The 26482-nt window shown below is 49.7% G+C and overlaps 1 protein-coding gene across 11 annotated transcripts in view; it reads right to left on the reverse strand.

Annotated features, from left to right (window-relative positions):
• RNF144A (ring finger protein 144A) overlaps positions 1-26482 on the reverse strand; it is a 115298-nt gene that overhangs the window by 28835 nt on the left and 59981 nt on the right. For all 11 annotated transcript variants that reach the window (XM_033437507.2, XM_033437506.2, XM_049695835.1 and 8 more), the window contains one exon: positions 9705-9850. In XM_033437507.2, coding sequence (XP_033293398.1) covers positions 9705-9839 — 135 coding nt within the window. In that variant the 5' untranslated portion in view covers positions 9840-9850. The remainder of the gene's footprint in view (positions 1-9704; positions 9851-26482) is intronic.

Genomic DNA, 26482 nt, shown 5'->3' on the forward strand with positions numbered 1-26482 from the left:
ATCATGGTGGAGTCGAAAAAATATTGTGCAAGGGAAAGAGGTCGAGAACTTCCCTGGTGGCTCAGTGGTTAGGAGTCCGCCTGTCAATGCAGGGGACATGGGTTCCATCCCTGGTCTGGGAAGATCCCACATGCCGCGGAGCAACTAAGCCCATGCACCACAACTACTGAGCCTGCGCTCTAGAGCCCGCGAGCCACAACTACTGAGCCCATGTGCCACAACTACTGAGCCCACGTGCCTAGAGCCCGTGCTGTGCAACAAAGAGAAGCCACCGCAATGAGAAGCCCACGCACCGCAATGAAGAGTAATCCCCACTTGCCGCAACTAGAGAAAGCCCGTGTGCAGCAACGAAGACCCAACACAGCCAAAATAAATAAGTAAATAAGTAAATAAGTAAATACATTTATGTTAAAAAACAAAAAGAGAAAGAGTCTAGAAGACTACATGGACAAGAGTGTATGCTCAATATATAAATGACAGTTGATCTAAATGGGTAATTCTCACCACTTTAGCAAAACCAGAATATTTCATTCACTAAAGACTCTAAAGATGGCAGTTTCCTTAAAAAATAGAAATCAAGGTAGTCCTCGAAAAGACCCACCTCCTACAGCCTCTCTCAAGAGCACTGAACAGAACGCCAAGACTCCACGTGTCAACTGCAGCCTGGGTTGCTATGACCCAAGGGCCCTGTATGCCTCTGTCCTATCCAAGCTCCCTGTGACCACGCGGGCCCTGAACTCAGGTTTTCCCCAGATCATCTATGTTTCACCAATGCAGTGATGATGAAGAGAGCTCCAGAGAACCGAGTAAGGATGAGCCTAGTCCTGGCACTGCCTCTGAGGCCTAAGATGGCAGAGGTTTCAGAGGTAAACTCATCAAAACCAACACAGGAGCTTCCCAGAACGAGGGAGGGGGTCACGCCGAGCCTCCATCAGGCCTGCACCTCTTCAGGAAGACGGCACCAGGGTTTGGTGGTGTGCTGAACCCCGACAGCAAGGTCTGTTCACGGTGGGAGGTGACGGGAAAGCGAATGTCCCGTGTGGGGCTGGGGGCAGAGGCTGAGGAAGAGAAACACCGCAGGCTTCAGAGCTACAGAGACACCTGGAATCCCTGCCCTTCCAGGCAGAGCCGCGGACCGGTTATGTGAAGAGTTTGGGCCACAGCCCCCTTGACTACAGAATACAGATGCCCACCTTGCTGGGCTTTTGCCACGGTAAGAAAGAAACTATGTAGAAGCACCCGACACAATTCCCAACACACAGACCAGCTAAGTGAGAGGGACCACTGTTACCTGCGGTGTGTCTCTCTGGGTGATAGATGCCTTACAGTCATAGGTGAAAAGAAAGTCAGAACCTTAGCAACAAGATCATCAGTTTACTTTTTACATTAAGTTTGTCTACATTGAGTCTCTGGAGGACACTGGAATGCCATAAACTGATAAAATGCTGAAAACTCTCACAGTACTGTGCAGAGAAGTACGTGACGAGAGAAGGTTTACAAAATGCAACCATGAAAGCTGGTGTGAAGCACACACCCGGGGGGCATCTCCGAGTCTGAACGACGCTGTTGAAGAGACGGCACATATCAACAAGCACTGCGTCACGTCTGCGGAGGACTACCCAGCAGCGTCCGTCCTATGCCACTAGCAGGCCGCTATGCAATTTGCAAAATGACTGTGCTCTGGAAGCATCCGTTTGTTTACTATATAAAAAGAGATGAGGATCTAAGTGTCTGACCAAGCACACACCGAAAACAAGCCCGGGCTTCTTCCAGATATAAAGCAGACCGTGACTCACAAGCTATGGTTTTCAATCTAATAGCAAAAAGATGTCTTGAAACGAGCACAAAAGTACGCCAGAGAAACCTCAGTCAAAATATACATGACAAAGGCAGACACTGATGTACTGATACTTCCTACCATCATATTAGTTATAGCTCTCTGTAACCAAATGCCTCAGGACCCTGTGTTCATCACTACCTGTGTTAGCCAACTAAATAAACGGGAGGCTCTTAGGAGGTGTTAATCACTCCCATTTTATGGAGGAGAGAACAAAGCTCAGGGAGGTTAAAAACGAGCCCAGAGGTGGAGTCTGTAAGTGTAGGAGCTCGAGCTCAAACCCACGTGTGCCTGACTCCAAAGAGGTGAGGGTTTTGTTTTTTTAAACTCGTGTCTTCTTCCTCCCCAATCAAGAATTCTTTCATAAGCAATCATTTATTACTTATTTTCTGTTACCTCATGAGGTTTTTTTTTTTTTCTTTCAGTACAAAGCATTGTATGCATTTTAAAGTGGCAAAGTCTGAGTCAAACTAGACTGTGTCTTTATGTGTCCCTGATGCTTGGATGCCAGGACATTCCATGACATCAAGACCCCAAGGCCCCTGTGGGAAAAGATGCGGGTGCAGATCCTTAAGACGCACTGTGCTGGGGCTCCAGTGGGGTCCCACCTCAGGGGCGCGGGTGCTCAGGAAGGCGTCCCAGAGACGGAAAGCTGGCCAGAGGGACAAGACGTCCCAGCAAAGGAGCGTCTACCACACAAAGGGCAGGAGGAGGGAGGGGGGCTGTTGAGAGCCGCAGAATGTTCCAGGCCTTTCGTTTTCCACTCTGTCGTCCAAGTCTTTGAAACCCGGTCCAAAGGCAGAGGCAGCACTGCTGATCTGCTAAGGTACCTCCGCCGTGCCAGAATTTTTCTGCCAAGGAGAAGGGGGCCACACAGACACCTCTGCCTGATGTAAAGTCTGCAGCAAGCCTGAATTTCATCTGCTTTCTCCCTTGGAGGCCTGCTGGCTACTGATGATGCTAACAGCTGAAAGAAACCTCCAGAAACTGTGCTCAAAGGTGCTTGAGTAGCTTCTGCTTACCAAGATCCACTGTTTACAAACAGTACATGCAGGCGGGTCCAAACAACTGTGGTGGGACCCCCACGAACAGTGTTCAAACAGCAAGGACCCTGGAATCCCCGCCCTGGGTTGGGATGCCAGCGAACCCGCCTGCCAGATGTGTGACTGGAGCCGGAGCTGTGCCTCTCTGAGCCCCCGTCCTCCACGGTGTGGAATGAGACAAGCCTGGCGGACAGAAAAGGGTGCCTCTACAGTCGGTGCCCCAGGGCCCGCAGTGCTCCGGCATGGTGCCCGCACACGCACCACGTGTTCTGCCCGGCACCCCCTCAGCCTCCATCACTGAGGGTCTGCTTACATTCCTTCTCCATTAGAAGGCAGGCTCTTTGAAAGCAAGAACTGTTTATCTCTCCAGTCCCTGTGCCTGTGAGTGCTGGTAGAATGCAAGGGATTAACAACACCGCAGGGAAAGGCAGATGCCAACAACTGGGGAGCCGAGCGCTCACACACACGACAAGCCGACACCCGCATGGACACGGACACTCGGCAGCCGTGCAGAGGAGGGGAGACCCAGGGCGGCACGGACCTCAGGTCACCGCCAAAGAGCAGCTGGACGACGTGGCATCCCAGGCATCTCCGCAGGCGGGGAGGGCAAGCCCTTCCTCACAGAGCTGTCCTCAGGGAGGCGGGAGCCACCGCCTGGCACAGCAGGCATGACAAGGATGCTTCCTGCATCACCCTCCGCCCCCCGGCCATGCCACCAGGGGCTGGAAACCTGAGGAGGCCACCCAGCCGGCCCCGTGGTCAATGTGCTGGCAGCGACGCTGCTCCAGACTGCAGGAATGTGACTTTACCCAAAGCAGGGGAGTCCAGAGTATGAAGGTTGCTTTTGTAAAATTTTTAGAGGAAAACAGAATGCAGACGTACTTTCTACCAAAAGAAAACCCCCAGAAAACAAAACCCAACTCTCATCTCTGTGCTCTCTTTGTCCTCTGCTCTTGACAAACCACAGGATCTGCTGTCTCCTGGACTAAAGCTCCCCTGAGCTCCGACCCCTCGGCTTTGCTGAAGGCCAGGTGCAGCCCCACGGTCAGCCCTGCTCCAGGTAACCTCAGTGCTCTGCTCCCTGGCTGTCCTTGGGCCTTTCTGGGGAGAAGACACCATTCTCTCCTCCGCAGGGAGGGCGCTCTCCTCACCCTCGGGCTTCTAAACGAGCTGCAGGAGACGCCGTGTGTGTAGGACAAGGTCTCTCTTCTCCTAAGCCGCAGAGAAGCAAGTATGAGCGTTTCACCAAACCACACCTTCATCACCAAGAGCTCCCAGGGAAGGCCAGACAGAGCCGGCTGTGGTGGGCAGGGTTAACATATGGAAATCAGAGTCAGGGACACAAAGGGGTCCTCTGTGTCATCCACTCAATAGATATTCATTTACTCTGCAGCAAAAGTCCAGGAGGCCGGAAATGCAGAAGCAACAGATAAACCTTGGGGTGAACTCTTCCTGAAAGTAGAATGAGTGTGTTTTGTGCGCAGTTGTGTGGGATCTGTGTGTTGTGTGCATGTGAATTTAAGAAGGCGCGTGAGAGAAGGGGATGCAAGGATATGATGAGTTTGAGGGTCTGAGGGTGTGACAATGGGAGTACATGGGCAACTGCTCAGAATAGGTGGTACCTGAGGGCTAATTCTAACAGAGGGGTACTCTGTTCACCCAGTCTCGTTAGGTAGGTTCAGCTGTCTAGATTTTCCAAAGGACTGAAGATTATTCCATGGAATGGAGAAACCAAGACTTTTGTTTGTCTTTTCTCATGAATAAGAAGGGGCTGGGGAGACCGAGAATGCCCATTTGGGTGTCTTGCCATCAATGGGGCAGGGTTCCAGGACCCTGACTGCAGCAGGATGAGGATAGGCTTCCTGCAAGAGAACAGGGAGGTCGGCTTTGAGATTCAGAATCAAGTGCACAAAACAAGGAGAGAGAAAGGGACCCAAGTGTCCTTCCTGGGTAGGAAGGTACTGAGATCTGGGGGCGTGAGAAGGAAGCCCAGTGCCCGTGACCCAGGACATGGCCTGCAAATGCCTCCCAGCAGCCCTTCAGTTCTTTGTTATGTTTGTCAGCAAAGCTGATACCAGGAGTCAGCACTTCCTTCTGCATGGTTAATGCACAGGCATCAGGTTTTAATGCAAAAACCAAATGCACCGGAGTCAAGGCACACCCAGTGAACGTTCTAGAGCAGCTGGCCCCGTCTTTCTGAGCTGCAGTGTCCCTTTTAGGAGATGGAGAATCCTGCCCACTTGGCAGGGTCTTATGGGAAGTGCGGTCATGTCGCAAGGCACGGGGTAGACCACCGGCAATCAGAGAAGCTGTTCTTTCACCCACAAGGGGAAGTTTTAGAGGGACCCTAAATCCAGACGTAAAAATGAAAACCACACCTGCGGAGCCTGTGAGCAGTGCCCCAGCTCGCCGGCCCCAAGAACAGGAGCAATGACGTCACACAGCCAAGGAGGCCAGAGGGTTCCCTGGGAACACACGTGTCTTCCTTACCCACAAGTTACCGAGAGAGATGCCCTCGCTCTACCTGTGGACAGCGCAGGGTGAGGACGTGCCGTCTGCAGCTGCTACCATTTTGTTACCATCGCTGGGAGCCCCAGCTCTGCAGGCTTCCTGGGTCACGGGCAGGATCCTCATGCCACCGGAAGCTCTTAATGCCTACACAAAGGCAGTGCCAGTGGGACTGGCAAGTGACAATGTCCGTGCAGTCTGAGAGCTCAGAGACTAAAGAGTCCCACTTTCCTTCCCTGGACAAGGGCACCAGAGAATACGGGGAAAGGGACTCGCCCAGGGCCCCCCATCGTTAACGGTGGGGCGGACCCTAGGACTAGTCAACACTTGTGAATTACAGCCACGTGACCTTCCTGCAGTGTCCAAACTGTGGCTGTCTATGCAAACAATGCCCTGCTGAGAAGCTGGTCTCACTGGAAGATTCATGCACTTTCTAGGCCCAAAGCTTTCTGCTCCTTGCACATCTCTGGCCTCATGTGGGAGGTGGATGACCCAAGCTGCCCTGCTCTCTGCACGTCACCATCCAAGCACAGTTGCACATTCACATCTTTCTGGCCTGATGCCCTTCTAGTCCCTGCCAGTTATGTCACTGTGGGAACCCCTCATGACACCCCGTCCTTTGCCTGCCCTTCCTGATGGGGCTCTATCCATCACGCTTTCTTCAAGTGACCCCCTGAAGCCTGCCGGGTGAGTTCCCTTCTCTGTGTCATCACATACCTCTGTTTATACTGCGATTACAAGTCTTTCCATCCCAATGACAGCAACCCAGACCTCTCTCTCGCCTACACATGGGATCAGGAGAGCAGAGACTGGAAGCTTTCATCTCCCCCAGGTACCCAGGGCACCTGGCACAGGCTGGCCCTTGACAAGGACTGAAGAATGGAAGTGACCAAGCACCCACTTTGTGCAAAGCTGATGGGGATGTTAAGGTGTGCAAGTCAAGGTCCATCTCCTCACGTGCTGGATTTCTGGATGAGAAAACATAACTAAGGGAAAGAGTCAGAAGTTCTGGGTCTCGGAAAACAGACATTTCCACACCTTCCTGATCCCTGGGGCGTGTTATTTTGAGGGGGGAACCACAGCACCCCACGTCTTTGAGCCTCAAGTCCCCCCAACCTTCGGAACAAGAAGATCCCCTCCAGTGCTGCGAGCTGTCACACTGACCCTGCTTTGTCAGCAGTGAAACACCATAAACGTTCTACGTTATAGGATGCTGCAAGTATAGGGGAGACCACAATGGCCTTGATGGGCTTCATTTTAGCTTAAAATGTCATACATGTTAGCTTCTGGTCCACGGGGCGTCTCCCAGGCCACCAGAAACACAGGCTGACGAAATGGAGGTGGGATTGGCTCTCAGTGCAGGATCTTAGTTTAAGGACATATTTTGACATAAACGTCAACAACCCTTTCTCTCCTCCCAGTACTTTTGCACAGAAACTGTTGGTCATACTTGAAGATTTCACATTTTTGCACACAAACGTTCAAGTTTACTTTATCTCTTTAAGTTTCATTTTCACCCTCAGCCAAAACTTGACCATTTGAGCTACCTGGTGGGCGTCACATCTCCAAAGCCCTGGAGCTTAGCATCATACCTGAAATGTGCACGGGGCTGGGAGGGTCGCTCCAGTCACTGAGACCCTTGGACCAGTGCATCCCTCTCCTACCTGTGTCACGCCCCACCGGCCCCGTGCACAGGCTCTCCATGACCTTTGAACTCACCCTAAAGCCACCAGGCGCCCTGTAAACAAGGGAAATCCCCCAGAACATGTGTCATGGTCACGCCACGTTAGTACGTGGTAGGCACACACTTCTGGTGCTCGAGGAATCTGGGGAGATGCAGGTTAAATCAACAGCTGTCCCTCGTGTGGGTTCCTCGGGGCTTTCTCTGTGCTCTTGGGCACCCAGAGCGTCCCAGGGGTAAGGGTACAGAGAGGGACACGGCATGCTGCGTTTAGTAAATCCACTGAAACACACAGATTGTCTGAGTGCATCCTTGAGGACAAGTGTTCCTCAGGACACACGCTTGGGGAAAGCTGCCCAGAGCTCCCTCGAATCCCTGCGGTTCTAAGTCCCAGTTCAGAAGCGAGATGGAGAGGATCTGAGCCTCCACGTGGCAACTCCTTCACACGTCCTTCCTGAACCTTAGGGTAAACTCCATTCAGCTCCGTTATACAGATGAGGCACACAAGGGAAGCTGAGGTCAGAAACAGCCTGCATTTTAGTGCCCTGACGCCTGACCCCAAACACCAGGCTTTCCCCTCGAGCCCCTTCCTCCTTGAGGTCAATCTACCTCAGACCTAAAGCCCATAATTCTCTAGTAGTGTTTTATTTGAAGAGTGCCCCCTTTCAGCTTTGCACAGTTTTCTCTCTTCACTCTTTCCTACCTTCCCAGGTCTGTCCCCAGGAAGAAGACAATGGCAGTTCTGCTGGCTGGGGGGCCCTGAGGCCTACACAGAGGGGACAGCAGGTGACGGAAGCCCTAGGGGACATGGGCGCCTTCCCCCAGTCTGCGACACGCAGGTGTTTCCTGTGCTTCACGGTGCAGGGAGCTGCGGACACAAGTAAGCCTGCCTCAACATCTTAATTTTTAATAAATGGCCGTGAGAAAACAATCACAGCTGTCACCTGTTTCTCAGCGCTCCCAGCAAACCCCTCTTTGAGAAAACAATGTTATTCTCCTCTATTCGCAGTCCCTGACTTAAATTAAATGTTTGATCTGAATTAGACTTGCCTATTTATTTTCACTACTATGCTCTAGAAATAGAAAACTAAAACAACAATGACAACAAATGAAAGGCTGGGTAAAACCATGCCAGGGTGAATGGGCGACCTCACAGTGGAAGAAAAGAAGTCGTGGGCCCGTGAGGCCCTCCCCACACGACGCAGGCAGGGGACACGAGCGGCAGCAAGCTCGCCTACAGGCACATCTGCAGAGGGGAATCGAGCCAATTGGTTGAGATTGCGGAAAATTCCCCTTCAGGCAAGAGGGAGGCAATTCTTGCATAAAGAGAACTCTAATCCATCCCCACGCTGGACCATCTCATCCTCCAGAAATGAAAACGAGTCCAATTCTCTGTGTTCATTGGCTGCACGTGTCTTTCCACCCACCTCCCCCCAGGGCTCTCTCCCTCCCATCCTTCCCCAGCTCAGAAAAAGCCCAAAGCAACTTCCGGTGGTCCAGGTTGAAGTTACTTTCCTGGGGCTTTAATGAGGCACATTTCTCGGCTGCTAAGCACACGGCTGAGGCTGACTCTGTGCGGTTCAACCCAGCTGCCTCTCCCGATTATCTATCGTGGGCCCCGCTGCAAACCAGGCATGTGGGGGCAGAACTGTGCCCTCAGGAAGCCAGTGTCTAACATAAAGGGAAGTCAGAGACCCAGACTTAAACGATTGAAGCTCCGTCTCATCTGTAAAATGCAGATGATGCTATTGAATGCACATAGGTCCCAAACAGACAAGGTCGGTAAAACAGAGGCAAACAGAATAAGGTCTGTAAAATAGGGGCAGGAAGAAAGAAGTCTCTGAAAATCAGGAGGAGGCTGCCGGGGACAGAACCCAGTCCAGACGTCTGAACCATACATGGGAAGGCCGTCCCTACAGTCCATTTATAACAGTAGTCAAATTCAGAAACCTTTTTAGTTTTTCACAGTCTAAAGGAAAATTGTTTTTTCCGGACTTTTCTTTTCTTTTTTTTTCTATTTCTTGAATGGGAAGAAAAACCAAGCATAATTAAACGAGACAAACTGAAAACAAGCCCTACACCCTCATTCTTCTCTTCTGATAGGTAAAATGCTGGGTCTGAGAGAGGCCTGATGGGAACAGGAGCCCCTACAGGCATTAAGAGCAGGCCATTTGGCCCACGGTGACGCTGGCTGCATCTTCAGGAAATTCAAATGTGATTTCAAGATGCAGCCTCTCCAGCTTAGCACTAAAGCAGTGACGGCTGACACGGAGAGCTGACTATTCTACCGTACGCACTCACCAGGCCAGCACCCCTGCAATCTCAGTCATGTCACTGTTCAATTAAATTTAAAGGGAGCTGGGGTGAAGCTTTGCCTTTCCAGAAAGGAGCGCACACGCCATGCTCAGGGTTTCTCAACTGCGTTCCCAGCTCCTAAGATTCTGTTTAACTGATTACTTTTGCACCACGAGCGCCTGCAATCGCACCTGCTTGGGGAGCCTGACTGATTTGGAGGAGAATCCCTCCGATAACTGGGTAAAAGTGAGGGCAAAGGGCTGCATGGTGTCTCCAAAAACAAAAGTGAAAAAGGCTCATCCTGAAATTCTTTTAAACTGGCGTTTTCTGCAAGACCCACCAGGGTACAGAAGATGCATTGGCACTGGGCAATGGTCGTCATCTTCTCCACTGGGTACTCCCCGAGACACAGCTTGCAGGACACCAGCGGGTCCAGGGCCAGGTCCCAGGTGGGCCGGCACCGTGCTGTGGTCATGGCAGAGCAGTCTGAAACGAGAGAAGCACAAGCCATCAGACACTGTGGCCTCCACCAGAACCGAGGCAGGGGTCACTCCTGGCTGAAACTGGGGCTCTGGGGGGTGGCCAAGTGAACACTGAGGGGCCCGGGGTTTTAGAGTCCTCGTCTGGGTCCTCTGAGAAGTTTTAGCCAGAGGTCCCCGATCTGAGTCTGTGGGCGATTCCCTTCCCGTATCGATGGTAATATTCAAAACGGCGAGGGATCTCCCCATCGGCATCCTTCCCTCCACCCCTCCGATGGGTACTGAGGAAGACATCGTCCACTAAACGAACCACCCAGCTCAGGAGGGCAGAACCTTAGCAACCCGGCAAAGGACGCTTTCGTTAAAATAGTTACTAATCAGATCAAAGTGTTCTCCAGTCTCTGCTGTAGGGATATCCCAGGGAAACCAGTTGGTGGAGTTCTGGCCTCTCTGTGCCCTCCCAGTAGAATGGTCCTTCCACACTGGTTTCTGTCCTCACTGCCCAGGTGTCACCTGACCTTCCAGAAGCAGCTCAAGCACCACTGCCTCCGAAGTCCTGGAAGACTGTCTCAAATGTAAGTTTCAGGGAGGCAAGGCCCTTTGGCAGATTTGTTCATTTATGTGGGTCAAGTGCATCCAACAGTGCCCGGTATGTGACAGACACTTCACAATCGTCCACGGAACAATCCTCACTTCCCCACCCTCCCCAACATTCTCTGTGCACATCCACCTCTGGTCTGTGTTCCCCTGATAACAGGCATCTTCCTATTGCTATGTTACACACCGATTTCCACTGCTTACTGCTCGAGGGAAACAGAGAAGGTGTGAGTGTCCAGCTCTTAGCTCAGCTGTGACCCACGGTGGCCTCAATAATTTCCTGTTGATTGACTGAATTCTTGCATCCAGGGAAATGGCTCCTTGCTCCTAGCATACCCCCTGCGACTTGATTTAAGCCTTACAACACTTATTTTGCACCTGTGGTGGGTAAGTATGTGCTTTATTCTACCAGCAGCCCCTTGCCCCCCAAACTCAGAACTGCGAAAGATTCAGTTAAAATTTCAGATAAAATCCACGGCCATCCAAACTCTCACTATCTGCTATCCAAATCTCAGGATCTAAACTGATTTAGAGAATTTGGTATCCTTCCCTACTGAACCCCTAACCTCACTCTCTAAACTGAGGCATGAAAAGATTTGGATAGCAAGACACACCTACATTCCCCCCGAGTTTGTGAGGCCACGAAAAGAGGGTTTGTCTTGTTCAACTCCACATGTACAGCAGAAGACTGTACGCATAACGACCAAGGTACACACATGAAGGGAAAGAAAACAAGACAAAGCAACACCAACCAACGCCCAGAACGTACACAAAACGGCTCTCGGATCCTGGAAAGTCTCAAAGATGCGTGAGACAGAGCTCCCCACCTTAGGGTCTTCGGATTCAACCCAGGAACATCCTTTGCCAAATAAAAAGCTAATTGATAACACAAGGCAGAGTGTAGGATTATGTGTGAAATCAGTGCTCAAGGCACTCGGGAAAACTGGAAATCAGCCTGGGCTAGAATCTTCCGGATAGAACTTCGCAGGGGAGATAAGGCTTGAGTTTTAAGGGGAGGTTGCATTTCATACAGGTGAAAAGGGGATGGATATCAAAATAAGAGAGAGAGGTAACCCAGCATCTTTCACCAGGCAACAGGGTGTGGAGGCAACACCATAGGGGCAGAAGGAACTCTGCTCCTCCAGGGCAAACAGAACACCCCTATCTAGTAGGGTGCTGGCTTACTTGGCCACTGTCAGCCTCAGTCTGCTCATGTGTGTGATGGGGCCACAACCTCCATCTCCCAGGGCTGGTGCAGGATTAGCAGAGATCATATGAAGGACCTGACACACATGGGCAATGCTCAGTAAACCCTCGTCCCTTCCCCTGGGATGCCTCATTTGGCCATAGTTTATCCACCTGTGAGAAGGCCTCTGATGATACCAGCCAGGGGCTGGGTGTGCAAGTTATTTCTGGGGTCAGGGAGCTGTCATGATACTTTTTTTTAGAAAAAAATTATATCCATTTCTCGTGTTTTGACAGTCACAGCTCACCGGGTATCACTAAGCAAATATTTACTTAGGACGAACCACTGTGGGTTCTACGCAGGGCGCTGGGGGCGGGGAAGGCACGTGTGAGCTGGGGAAGAGACTCTGCGATGGTCTTGGGAACGCACAGAGGAGGTAAGACACAGTGACACACGACCCAGGCGCGTGAGTGATGTCAGGGTGGCAGAGCAGCGGAGGAGACCCTGACCTATAAGAGCTCAAGCAAGTGAGGGGAGTTACTGAATTCCGGCGGGAATCGGCATTGGGAGTGAGGGCGGGAAATCCGAGGTCGGGGCAGGGAATGGACAGCAGCCTCCTCCCAGGACAGTTAGTATCTGTGGGCGACTTAGTCTAAAGTAAGTGCACTTTCCATTGTTAGAAAAGAACTCTGACACAAATTCAAGTAATTTTGGGGTGGGTTGGAGCCTTCCAGCTAATTTAAACAAACATGATCATTTGACCTTAATCCAAGGGCACCAGAACACTTAGGTGATTTGGGGGTCACTCAGTGATCTGGGGGTGCAGAGTGTACCAGAATCAAGGCTCCTCCTGTCCCTGAGTTCATTTTCATTTGGAACATCTCCCTGCATCTTGAATTTATGCTTATGATGATTATTTTAAATGTCCAGTGTTGCCTGGATCCTGGGCTCAGGTGCCAAGACTTTTTTCTGTATGTTTCTCGGCACCTTTTTTTGTTTTAATCCTTAATATCTCTTAAAGCTCACAGTACAGAGTGTCAACTGTGTTTTGATTAAGACTGTTAGCTAAGCTCTATCAGGGATCACAAAGCTTTACTGGAAGCATTGAGAAACTGCCTAAGACTGGAAATGTCCCCAAGAGGACAGAGGTTGCTTAATTGGCTTTTCTGTCCTGGAGAGCTGGGGAAAGGCTGCAGTGGACACTGTCCAAAAGGTCTGGGGTCCAGATTCTGTAGGGCACTGAGCAGCAGATGACATGTCACCCAGCAGACCTGGGTCCACATTCCTGTTCTGCCACTTGGTCATGTGATTTTGGAGAAATTACTCAACCTCGAGGAACTTTAGTGTTTTTCTCTCTGTAAAACGTACACACCATCACCTCCCAGGTACACTTGTGAAGAGTGAGTGAGAAAGAATACGTTTAAAATTCCTGGTAAGTAAAGGTCATTAGGCTCTGTCGGGTTCAAGAGCTTGGACATTAACCCATATGAACCAAGGGGAGGAGAAAAACTGAGAGATGGTAAGACGGACTTAGTCTTAGGAAGTTCACGCTGATGGTCGTCATCTTTGGAAGAAGCAAACACCAAAACCTCAGAAGCCTCGTGCTTTATCGTCTGCTGTGCAGGTTGCTCCAAGGCTGGACATCACCCCAAATGGCAGAAATCAGGGACTTAACCCTTTGACATAGTCCTTGAAGCCCACGGCCCTGACCCCACTCACTGCCTTTCACCCTGGACCACTGGTCCCATCCTGGCTGGTTCCTCCCCAGACAATTCTCTCTCCCCCAGCTTCTGAGCTTGGCTCCTTTCTTGTTTATAATGACCCTCAGTTCAACTTGCAAGGCTTGACCTCTCACCTCCTCTCTTCCTGGACCATGATTTCCACTTGACCTGAGACAGTGTGGCCTCCACTGCCCTGGGCACAGGTTAGCCGTAGCCTCTCACCTCCCAGCCCCATGATTCAGCCTTGAAGCAGGTCAGACACGGTCTCCTGGCATCTTGTCAGTATTCTTTCCTACACAGTAGACACTCTCTAAGGTGAGCTCACAATCATGATTCAATGGGAACAACAATTGGACATATTTTACCAAAAAGAAAAAAAAAAGGGGATACATTGTCTAAGCCCATCACGACCTTCCCGACACACAGGATGGGCTGAATATGATTTTGCAAACATTGAACAGCTGCAAACTTGAAACAGGAATTTGCAAAGAAAATCACAATGCACAATAAGAGAAAAAAAGTGTTTGTTTTCCTAATGTGCATGTCAAGTAGAATGAAACAACAAACTATTTTAAGAACATCTGGTCAATTATAAGCATTATTCAATCTAAGCAACTCAAAATGTTTATAAGGCAAGTTACTTATTAAGCACGTCTGGGTTATGCAGAGGGTGCATTGTGATGAGAGGTATACAAAGATGAGAAAGAGCTAGAAGGGAAAAAAACCCATTGAGGGAGACAGTCTTAAAAGTACGATGTGGTTATTTGGCCAGGACCATCGCACCTGGGCTCTGAGGCTGTGGATTCTGAAGGTCCCAACTCACCCACTGTCACCCCTTCAAGGCAAAGTAGGGGAAGGGAAAATCAAATTGGTGTCAGCCAATCACTACCCAACTTTTACTCTCAGGACTTCCCTAAAGCCGGCAGAGGCATGTTGGTGGTTCTTCCCCAGCCGAGGGGGCAGGGGGAGTCACAGCCATCTGAGTTTTCACTAGCCTTTCAGGGAATTCCCATATGCAGTGAAGTCTAAGAACCGCTGGGCTACATGATTCCACAGGATAGCATCTCCCCCGAGGACCCTCCCACCCTGAAGCCCATAGGGGCTTAAGCCCAACACATGATCACCTCTCAAAAATGCTACACTGCGCAGCCTGTGTCTGCCAGGCACGGGGTTAGACTCTGCATATTAGCCTCCTTTATTCTTTGCCATGACTCCCTCCGGGGAAGCGTGGCCTTTCCACATCTGCCACGTGCATTAGTTTGTCCCCCAAATTGAAAAGCAGTGCTTTCTACCCTGCTGGACAGTGCTGGTCACAGGCAGACAGCCCATTACATACACATATATGTGCATCAGGCATTATGTGAACCAATTTTATACATTATTTCATGTATCCGCACAGTGACTTTGAGGCTTTAGTAGTTGTTATTATTCCAATTTCAACAACGAGGAAAGCAAGACACAGAGAAGGCACATAACCAGCCTGCGAGACGTCCTTTGTATATCCTATGGATGGCATGAGAAGGGAGTCTTCTGGGTCTGTAGACAAACTAATTCCAGTTCTGCCATGGAGCTTCCTGGGCCTAACCCGAGTGCTTCCATGTTGGCGGCGGGGTGGAAAGCTACAGCTTCACAGTTTGGAGCTGCCAGTCACAGCAGAAACATGAGAACGGTTGCTGGGTAGAAAACTGACTGCAGGGAGGTTGACTTATCCAAGTGTATGTGGTTCCATGAACCTTCAGGAAGGTGTCTGAGTGTCATCTCCTCCAGAGGAGATGATGCTGCTCCCAGGTATTCACACAACTAACGTGAAAACATATTCACACGAACACCTGTGCATGGATATTTACAGCAGCTTTACGCATGACTGCCAAAACGTGGCCTCAACCAGAATGTCCTTCAGGAGGTGAACGGATAAATGACCTGTGTGTCATCCAGACAATGGAACATTTTTTCAGGGCTAACGGGAAATGAGCTGTCGAGCCATGGAGAAACATGGAGGAACCTTCAATGCATGTTATTAAGTGAAAGAAGCCAATCTCTCTGAAAGGCCACAGACTGTCTGATTAAAACTATATGACATTCTGGAAAAGGTAAAATTATGGAGACTGTAGAAAGATCAGAGATTGCCTGTCAGGGAGAAAAGGATAAACAGGCCGAGCACAGAGGATATTTTAGGACAGTGAAACTAATCAGTATGATTTGTAATGGTGGATGCATGTCATTATACATCTGCCAAAACCCACACCAAGTGTGAGCCCCAATGTCAATGGTGTGGGCAAAGTCATGTCCCCCACAAAGTTCCTGTGTTGAAGCCCTAACCCTCAGTGTGATGACTGTATGTCCTTTCGAGGCAATGAAGGTTCAGTGGGGTCGTAAGGGTGGGGTTCTAATCCAGTAAGGCTGTGGCCTTATGAGAGAGGAAGATCTCAGCATCGCCCTCTCTTTCTCCTACAGGTGAGGACTCAGGGAGAAGGTAGACACCTGCAAGCCACAAAGAGGGCTTTCACCAGCACCTGAGGAGAACCCAACCCTGCTAGCTTCCCGATCTTGGACTTGTAGCCTCTAGAACTATGAGAAAATACACTTCTGTGTTTTAAGTCACCCAGTCTATGGTGTTTCGTTATGGCAGCCTGGGCTAATACAGCAAGCTATGGACTCTGGGTGGGAGGGATGTCTCAGTGTAGGTTCATCGCTGTAACACCCACACCTCTGGTGGGGATGGGATGTCAGCAGTGGTGGAGACCTCAAACTCTTCTATATGGTACCTCCCTATACAATCTACATCAGCTTTCTAAATATAAGTCCAAATCTGTTAACCTAAAGCTAAATTTAAAACCAAATCTGTTCATCTAAACTGCCCTAAAATAAAAAGTTTATTTTAAAAAATTTGTTATTTTCATTTAAACCCGAATAAGCCTATTAACATGCAGAGTCAACTGGAATCTTTTAAGAATCTAAGATTTTAATCTGTTTTAAGACCATGTTTTCCCCAGGCAGTATTATTTTTATTTTTTAACTTATTTTTTTTTCTATTGAAGTATAGTTGATTTACAATGTTGTGTTAGTTTCAGGTGTACAGCGCAGTGATTCAGTTAAATTATATATATATATATATATATATATTCTTTCTCAGATTCTTTTCCATTATAGGTTATTACAAGATATTGAGTATAGTAAACTGTGCTATACAGTAGGTCCTTGTTGATCGTCTATTTTACATATAGTAGTGTGTATCCATTAATTCCAACCTCCTAATTTATCTCTCCCCACTCCCCTTCCCCTCTGGTAACCATAAATTTGCTTTCTATGTCTGTAAGCCGATTTCTGTTTTTTAAAAAAGTTCATTTGTATCATTTTTTTAGATTTGACTCCAAACAGTACTATTAAGTGTGATACTAAAAATCAGAAGAATACGGGATTAAATATAATTGGGCAGATTCGTGTGCTTATTTTTAACCATCACACCCCGCGCGGTCTTCAGGTGGTAATGAACACAGTGATACTCCAAGAAGGCCGTACAGTGTGGCTCCGCTGGACGAAGCACAAAACACGCTCCCAAGCACAACCACACACCATCAGGTTAAAAAGGGAAGAAAAGGCTACTTTTCAGTCATTTCGCTGTCACAGGTTCCCCAACATTCAGACTTTGAAGGGAAAAGAGCAAAGAGGAGACAACCAACAAGGGGCCCAGGGACCAGAGAGAACTCTGGCCTGTCCGAGCTGCACTCCGCACAGGAGAAACAGCCAGAGACCTGTCAGGCACAGGTAAGGGTTTCCACTCCGCATGTCGTAGAGGCCCAAGGGTCCCTTACCACAGACAGGACGAGGAAACTTGCCTTCACTTAACCTGGGACCTTCCGTTTACTTCCCTCCTGCCTCCCAAAGATTCGGACCATTTTACAAGCATATGAACTCACCTCTGTCTACAGTGACCCAGAAGCCTCTTTGTGCTAAAAGCAGGGATGTCTAAGGCAGTCAGCCATTCCCGGGCAAACAGGTCCTGTTGCGTTTGGCTGCCCCCCCACCCCATCCCTGAGGCCCCATGCAGTAAGGCAACCCCCTTGCCAGGCCGTCCCACAAACCCGTGTCCCAGCCGGGCCCCGCGTCTGAGGAAGGTAAGCCTGTTTCCCCTTGAGGTCTTCAGTCGGTTACCCGACACTGGTGTCCCTCAGTCACCTTTTCCGTAAAATGGGGTTTTTAGTTTTGTCTTTTTTTTTTTTTTTTAGTGCTGGGAAATACTTGCATTCAAGCAGGGAAGGGAAGGCAGAGGTCTGGCCCGATGCTCTATTCCTTTAATGCTGTGGGAGCTGCCCCGGGAGCTTCTCTGCTTGTAGTTATCTCAAGTTCAACATAGTTCAACTTAACCCCCTTCTAGATGTCGTTTGGAGGGCGAAGGAGATCTGCTTCCCATCGCCACTGGGCTCTGGGGCTCTGACTGCCTTGCCTATAGATTCATGGCTTGATAAATTTGTCATATTCAAACTCTTGAAATGTACTAAAAGTGGGTTTAAAAAAACATCCACGAATGGGAGCTCTGCACCTTTCAAATGCACCTGCACAGGTGAGAGCGAAGAGGAGTTCCTTCACCTGGCGCATCCTGACTGTGATGCAGCCTCTATTCCTGGGCGCTGAAGTGCACAGTGGGGTTGAGGGGAAGGTTGACTTAAACGAGCCGCCTCCTTCCACAGAGCAGGCCCACATCCTCCCTCCATCCTACCCTGGTGCTCTGGGTCTGCGCTTCTCTTGCCAGAGAAAATGTCTGGGCTGGGGCGAGGCCAACACAGTGAGTCTTCCTGCAGCGGGGCCCGGAGCCCGTCTGCCTGCCAGGGGTGCCAAAGAGGGAGGCCCACACAGACACGACAGAAAGCCGGCTGAAAGAGCCCTTACAGACATTTCCAGCGCCAGCCGGGGCGCCGGCCTTGAGACGCTTCCTCCCCGGCCTGGGCAGACCTGTGCGCTTGCTTCTGGAAGCTGCCCCTCTGCGGGAGGCTTGGCTTAGGAAACAAGTGACATTCACGGCAGAGCACTCACTCACAACGCCCCAGTATCTTCCTCATCACAGACTGCTTCCCGCAGGCAGCCCAGCCCAGCCTGGCTCTCTGACCTCGGTCCCGGAATGAAACGAAGAGGGAGACACAAAGGGACTATTATTCCCACCGCAAACGTCACACTTTGGCTATCAGAGAGCGACAACTTTAAAAGTCAGACATAAAGGCGTTGCGTTTTAAGGCCGATGGGGATCCTCATCAGATTGTGTGTCCTTTTAGAGATGATTGCCTTGCTCCCAGCCGTTTAGGGATTTGCTAAGAGGTCGCACGGCCACCTCACGCCATCCCACTGCCTTCTACCTGGTCATGAACTACCCTGATGGTACTATTGCCAAACCTTGGCAGTGACACAGTGAATCATTATCTCCACTTTTTAGTTTTCAGATAAGGACACAGAGAAAAGAGCAACAGAACATGTCCACACATGTAGGATAGAGCATGGACAGCATGGGCCACGCCCATTCCCTGCTCTAAACATTCCTAACCACGCTCTGCCAAAGAAAGGGCCCTCAGTGGGGCACAGGTGTCCTCTGCGTCCCCCCGCCCCTTTAAGTCAGTCCTGGTTGATGGCAGGTGCTTTGGGAGCACGCTCTGGCCAGCTCAGGTGGGGGTAGGACAGGTAGGTAGCTGTGTCTTTCCAGGCACCAAACAGACGTCTTGCTGCTAAGACAAGGAGCCTGGGAAATTCCTTGGTGTGGAGCTTGTCAATCCCTTGGGTTAACAGAACAAGACGTGATGGAGTAGGGAACACGCAGTGGGATGGACACGGGCCTCTGTGAAGATTCCAGAAGCCAGGGTTCTCATGTCAGCATTGCTGCCCACCGACCACGTGACCCCCGGGACCTGTCCTGGACCCTCCTGCATCAGTAGCCTCATCTGAGCACTGGCTCGGGCCTGGCTCGCAGGATTCCTCCAGGCCCCTGAACCCTCCCTCCTTCCACCCACCTGGGAAGCTGTCCCCCAGCTCTCAGCAACAGTGACTGCTGCTGTGACTGCAGCAGCAAAGGGGGGCTTCGGCGGGGGGGTTGGGGGGCGATGCATCTCAGAGAGAGAGAGAGCTAGAGGATAAAACATGCTCTCGAAGGATCGATCCTGCCACCACAGACCCATCTCAGAGCTCAGGTACTCCTGCGGCTGTGAGCCCTGTCTGTCCACGAAATCATCTCAACACTCCTGCCTGCCCTTTCTAAGAGCTCACCACAATTCCACCTCAAGCCCCTCCCATCCCAACGCCTATGGTTACACACCCCAATCCTTCCATGTACTCCCGATCGGTAGTTAGCCAGCCGGCGTTAGGCTTCTGTAATGATCCAAACACTGTTCTAGACACGGGATGACAAGGGCCAGAGGTCTCACCCACACAGCACGTCGGGCAACAACCAAAGCCTTTTCTCCGGTTGAAGCACCTGCTTGTGAAGACCTCAGCATGAAAGAAAAGGGATCAAATAAAAGGTATAGAATGACAGGGAATCTGTTCAAAGAAACCTTGGGGGAGTCGAGCAGAATCACCCTTTTATCAATATTGAGCTGCAGATGGTTTCGGCTTCCTTGATGTACTTTAGCCAGAAAATTAGGTAAAATTTGGAGCTTCCAAATACATGCAGCAGATTTCTTATTGTGCCGATATATACACTTCTTCTATCAGGTTTATTTGGATTTTGTCTTTGCTTCTTAAGAACAGATGAGAGGAAGGGGTATTGCTAAAAACAGAGTAAGTGGATACCATAAACTCCACTCGGGTAGTTAGAGCTGATTCATGTTTTCAGTGAGGAGGCCAGGTATCTGCCAGATTCTCTGAAGACAGAGTTGGCAGGATGACATTTAGGACTCAATGAGGGGCCTGAAATAACCAAGAGGCACACATGGCCCAGCCTGAGGTTCCGGTGGTGTCCCTGCAGGCCAGGCCACGGCACGTGCCAGAGGTCTGGGGTCGTTCAGGGTCTGCATGCCCGAGAAACGTACATACACATATACCCCTTAGTTTTCAAATGTACATGATATCATTGGGATGAACTAAAATGTGTCCCTAGGGGAATTCACACCTGGGACAACAGAAGGCAGTCTTCCTTCGATCATTCATTAAACAGGTATCTCGGAGCGCTTTGTTCCAGGCACTACTCTGGTCACCGGAAATGTTAAGAGTGCACAGACTCTGCAAGCACCCCTGCCCTCTGGGAGCTAACACTCCACTGGGGAGACAGGAAATAAATGAGGTAAATCGGTAAAACAGACAGTGTGTCAGCCAGTAATGCGTGTGCAGTGGGCAAAACAAGCAGGGTGGGGGAGATGTGCTGAAATGGTGTCCAGGGTCCCCGACAGACCAGCGGGGCAAAGGCAGAGGCCAAGCGACCAGTGGGAGACAACGGCAACTGTCCAGGTGAGAGACGGGGTGTGTCCGGGTGATGCCATGAGAAACAGGCCGAGGACAAGCGGTCATACTCTAGACCTGCTTGGAAAGAAAAGACGCTAGGACGAGCTGACAGCCGAGGTATGGCTATGAGAGAGACAGGGTCCAGGCCAGCCCCAAGGCCTTTGACCTCGCAAGTGGAAGGACTGAAGGACAGAGCTGCCCTTGCTCAAGTCTGGTGGGCGTGGGAGGAAGGTGCCAGGGTTTCTCCATCATTTACCGCCGGCTGCAGGATCTCAACGAGCCTCTCTGAGCCCAGCTCAACCGCTTTCCCAGGAAGCAGACACGGTGGGTACACATTACCAGCAGGCAAGGCAGGCTCTGCACGGGGCAGAAGCCCTCCAAGTGAAGAGCAGAGTCTGCGAACCAGGGCCAGGCCTTTTCTTTCTACAACCTTCAAGCTAAGAATGTCTTTTTGCATTTTGAGAGATTATAAGGTAAAGAAAAACACAAGCAAAGAAATGTGGGCCAGCAAAGCCTAAAACGCTCACTACCTGGCCCTGCACAGAAAAGCCTGCCAGCCCCTGATTTACAGGTCGGCATCCTCGATTCCGTGGGTGGAGCCAACTAGGACTCCTGGATGAGGCTCAGAAACAGGAAATTCCTACAAGAAGTCCTCCAGGAGAGCAGGCCCAAGGTCAGGACCAAGGCCAGGGACTGACGACAGCAGCCTGGAAATGTCACTTTAAACACACGTAACCGTGAGCAACTCTCCAAAGCCTGAGGTTCGAAGAAAGGAAGTGAAAGAACTAGAGGTTTGGGCCCTTTCTCTGCTTCCACATGTATGACAGCCAAAGGCTGGACACTGCCTGGACAAGACAGTTCTGAGTGCCCCATCCTTTGTGCTCTAGTTCATTGAGACCCAAGGGCTCCTAAGGATTTGTCCTAGAAAGACCACAGCAGGCGCAAGTCAGAAGGTCCAGCGCACATCCTCAGCATCCAGGAGACTTCCTGTGGGAAGGCAAACAGGAAGCTTTAAATCCCGCTTCTCCTATTTGGAGCAGACCATGAGGTGATTGCTCACACAGGGACCAGACACATAAAAGTGCAATCACCTCGTGGTGTGAGCCACACTCAGTCCCCACGTCTTTAGATCTGGAAGCAGTAACCTCTGACACCTGCCAGCACAGGCGTGGGAGAGACATGCAAATCCCACGTGCAGAGCAGGAGTGGTGTCCCCTGCCTTGGACCCTGTAACACTTCTATGACAAGTATCTTCCCTATGCTATCTCCAAACTCTCATTTATACCTTTGGGTATACTCAGAGTTCACTTTTAATCACCAATAAATTATAACCCGCTGCGCCCCGAGTTGGGCAGAATCCACATCACTCTATTCCTTGGGGGCTCAGCTATTTTCTCATTGTAATAATGGCCTGGTAACTATGAAAGGACCCCTGTATTCAGAAAACGAGAGCTTGGAACAAGCCTAAAGAATCCCATGTCACCTTCAGCAGTATGATGATTATGACAATAATATCACGAATCTTTGTTTTCCAAAGCCCATGACCTACAGACTATCACATCTTTCACCTTCTTTCAATCATCTGATCACCTACATAAAACCCCCTGCATCCCATCACCTCCGGTCCCCTGCCCCTCTTTATGTGACCCCAGGCATTGTCTACATGCACGTCTTTATTTATGTATTGTTTTCTTCCCCCTCGAAAGTAAGTTCCATGAGAAGAGTCAGTATTACCATCCGACAGTTTAAAAAAACCTACTCAGAAAAATATGGCTGTATTTAGTTCTTTCCTTTACTGCCTAGTTAACTAGGTGGAAAAAAAAAAATACTAGCCTCAGTGGGCATTACTTATTTCATTGGGGTGAAGAGGACATACCTATTTTCTGACCAAACAATGCTGAATAGCATCTCAGAATGCCCTTGTGATTGCCTGCAACGTTTCTGAACTTCTATTCAAAAACACTTTCTATTGTATAGTTGATAATCAACACTTCAAAGAAGGAAATCAGCTCAGTTATCTTCATTTAACAGATAATAGCAGAGGCTGAAGAAGAATAAAACATTTGCCAAAGTCTCAAGGTAACAGATGGCAAATCCAGAATTCTCACCCCCTTCCTGACTTTCCAAAGCCACATTCTCTTCCCGCACCAACGTTTCCACTACTCTCAGGTCCACCGAACGCTCTCAAGGCACCCACTGCTCAGATTGCTGACGGGTGGCAGAGTCTTCCCTGGGGCTTGGAGAGGCCCCTTCACTCACAAGAACTCCACTCACGGCCCCTCTACTCTCGTCCACTGCACACAAAAGCCAATTGCTAACCTGGCTGTTCCACCTTTAGATGACAAGAGGCCACCATCTGAGAAAAAACGCCACTGCTGTTTTAACCTAAGAATTTTGAAAGTGTCATGTTTTGCACATAAAAATATCCTTTCCGTCACCGAGAGTCCTCCAGTTATGAAATGAGGCATTTGGCCCCACGATGGTTAAGGACAGTCCATTTAGCTGGCTAAGATACCGAAATCAATCCAGCGTTCCACTTCCTTGATGAGATGATGAATCATAATCTCACAAAAAGCTCCTCTGTCTTCCCCAGGCCCAATGCCAGAGTCTGTACTTTCTAATAATCAGGAGAAACGATCTATCACCCTACTGGGTTTCCTAACCTCTTTGTGAAGAAAGCTGGGTCATCAGTATGTCCTTGGACAGGACTGAAGACCAGGGGTCCAGAGGTGTGGCCAAGATTAGGGAGTCAGGAAGGGTCCTGAGATCCACGTACCCAAGCCCCAGGCTCAACCCTCGCCCACGATTCTAGAACTCATATTCCAGTAGGGACTCAGAGAACACCACAGCTGCTCTAATCTCTCTTTTCTGCCCCTGGCTAAGGAGACCCCAAGTGCAGATGAGCTTACTGGATGGAGAGAGAGATACCCAAGTCATGACAGAGAGATGGGATCATGGAGATGCCACGAACCCCTTCTCGTCCCTCTCCTGTTCCAACACCTCGCCTGTCCCCACTCTCCAGCCTTTAGCTAGACAACACTGGGGACTCTATTAAATATCAAAACCACAAAACTTACTCAAAATTAGTTCTGACATGGTGGCGATGATGCCCCACAGGTGCAGACACAGAGCTTCAATTTAGAGAAGAGTCACAAAGACAGAAGGAAGGCCCCAGACGAACAGGGTCAGCACTCTGCCTGCAGAACTACTTCACCGTCTCCTGAACATGCAGCTTTGCTCGAAGCCCACCCATGAGGGAACTGGATGTAATCAAATAAACTGATGCAACCTTTCCTGCAGGGAAACAGAGATGCCAACTTCAGATAACTCTCAAGGAAACACCAGCTTCCAAGGTGGGCAACATTCCTGCTGGGAATACCCATAAGAAAGCGAGTCTAGAAAGCACATTTATTTCCAGCCCAGTGTTGAAACCTGAGTTGTACTCCTCAGACCGGCACATGGTGTTCCTGTGCGTGGAGCCTTCCTTCATGGAGAACAGACGTGGAGAAGTCTGTTTCGGGGAAGGACCAAGTTGTTGACATGATAATGGGTCTAAAGGGACTACGTTCTCTCAAAGACATACAACTCTTTGGTCACTTGAGAATCATCAGTGTAGAATTACAGCACCCAAAATAATAGGACCCGCTATGTCCAGCCAATGTTTTCCTCTTTCACAGATTACAGGCCTCTGACGCATCAAGGGCCGTCTGCATGCTTCCTGACATTCCAGAAAGGAGCAGGCTCAGGTGGTCCAGGGCCATGGAAGACCACACACACCCTCGTCCACAGGCACCCAGATCTCATCTCCAAGTCTGCTCGCACCTGCGCAGAGACGATGAGGGATGGGGGCCGAGGGGCTGTTTCTCCGGGCTCCGCAGCAGTCTCACGTGTCTGCAGGACGCTATTTCATCAGGTCTCTCCTGCTTGAAAGCTTCTGACCACTCCCCAGCAGTGCAGATGCAATGCAAAGCCCTCAAGCTCCACCTGCACCCACCTTCCTCTTCCTCAGAGCCCATCACTGTCTGCGGCTTACCTTACTTATCTCATTTATCCTCTGCCGCCCTTTCCTCGAGGAGGCTGATTTTCATTGTCATTTCTCACACTTGCATCCAAAGGCCCCGGCACAGAGGACGTGTCCCATGAAAATAGGTCAGCACAATCTACCTGATGCTCCAAACTCATGCCTGGGAGAAAGCCAGGGTGACTGGGTGAGAGGGATCTCTGCTCTACTAGAAGCTTTTCTGGAACAGGGAGGATTTTATGTCCATGTCATATCCACTACCTGGTATTATGGGCTACATGTGGAAAGTAAATACTTACTGAATGGATGTCTCAATAACTACTAAATTAGCAATTTGGTGTGACTTTTCTCTGCAGTGAAATACAATTGCTCATTTTGGCCCAGTTAAATTTATGTGAAAATTGTCCAAAGGACCACGTCCAGTCACCTGTGCTCTGGTGTGAATTCATGTGGAAAGGTGCCAGCTCTCTCTTCCTGGGAGCCAGGACACTGGCCGTAGCCAGCTCTGTGACCTTGGCCCACCTCCTGAGCACTCTGCACCCTGATTTACTCACGTGGAAGATGATAGGGCTGATCCTCCACCTATAAAGTCAACTGCACATTTTTTAAATTATAATTATCTGGCTATAGTCACGGAGCCACTACTTAACACACATGGCTAATGGTAACACATAATGATAGACCACTACTGAGAGGCAACAGTCAATCTTCTTCAAGGACCTTAAAAATGTTCAACTCCTTTGATCAAGTAACACCGTTTCTGGGAATTCATCCGTAAGAATAAAAAAATCAGGACTTCCCTGGTGGTGCAGTGGTTAGGAATCCACCTGCCAATGGAGGGGACACGGGTTCGATCCCTGGTCCGGGAAGATCCCACATGCCGCGGAGCAACTAAGCCCGTGCGCCACAGCTACTGAGCCTGCGCTCTAGAGCCCCCGAGGCACAACTACTGAGCCCGCATGCCACAACTACTGAAGCCTGCGTGCCTAGAGCCCGTGCTCCACAACAAGAGAAGCCACCGCAATGAGAAGCCCGCACACCACAATGAAGAGTAGCCTCTGCTCGCTGCAACTAGAGAAAGCCCACGCACAGCAACGAAGACCCAATGCAGCCAAAAATAAGTAAATAAATCTATTTTTTAAAAAAAAGAATAAAAAGAATCAAGGGCATTAAATGTTCATTATAGCATTTCCTGTAATATTAAAAAAGTTTTCAGAGCATAAATATACATTTTAAAAAGAAATATCAAACCGGTAAAACGGAAGAATGGAAAAGTACGAGCCACAGAATGATATTTTACAGTCTTAACCAATGGCTTTACAATATAATTTTGGATAAAAATCATATGCTATGTTAGCCACCACAGACAAAGAAAGGATACACACCCACACAAGTAAAATCACTGCTTCATTAGAATGAGGAGACATTATGTTTCTTCCTGGCAATATTCCTTTATATATACAATTACAAAAAATTCTGCAAAGCCAAGGTAAGTCAAAATAAATAACAAAATTATTTAAAAAACAGTTGCAGGGCTTCCCTGGTGGCGCAGTGGTTAAGAATCCACTGCCTGAGCCTGAGCGCCTAGAGCCCATGGTCCACAACGACAGAAGCCACCGCAATGAGAAGCCCGCGCACCACCACGAAGCGTAGCTCCTGCTCACCGCAACTAGAGAAAGCCCGTGCGCAGCAACG

This window comes from Orcinus orca, chromosome 13 (assembly GCF_937001465.1).
Source record: "Orcinus orca chromosome 13, mOrcOrc1.1, whole genome shotgun sequence".
In the NCBI taxonomy this organism is placed as follows: Eukaryota; Metazoa; Chordata; class Mammalia; order Artiodactyla; family Delphinidae; genus Orcinus; species Orcinus orca.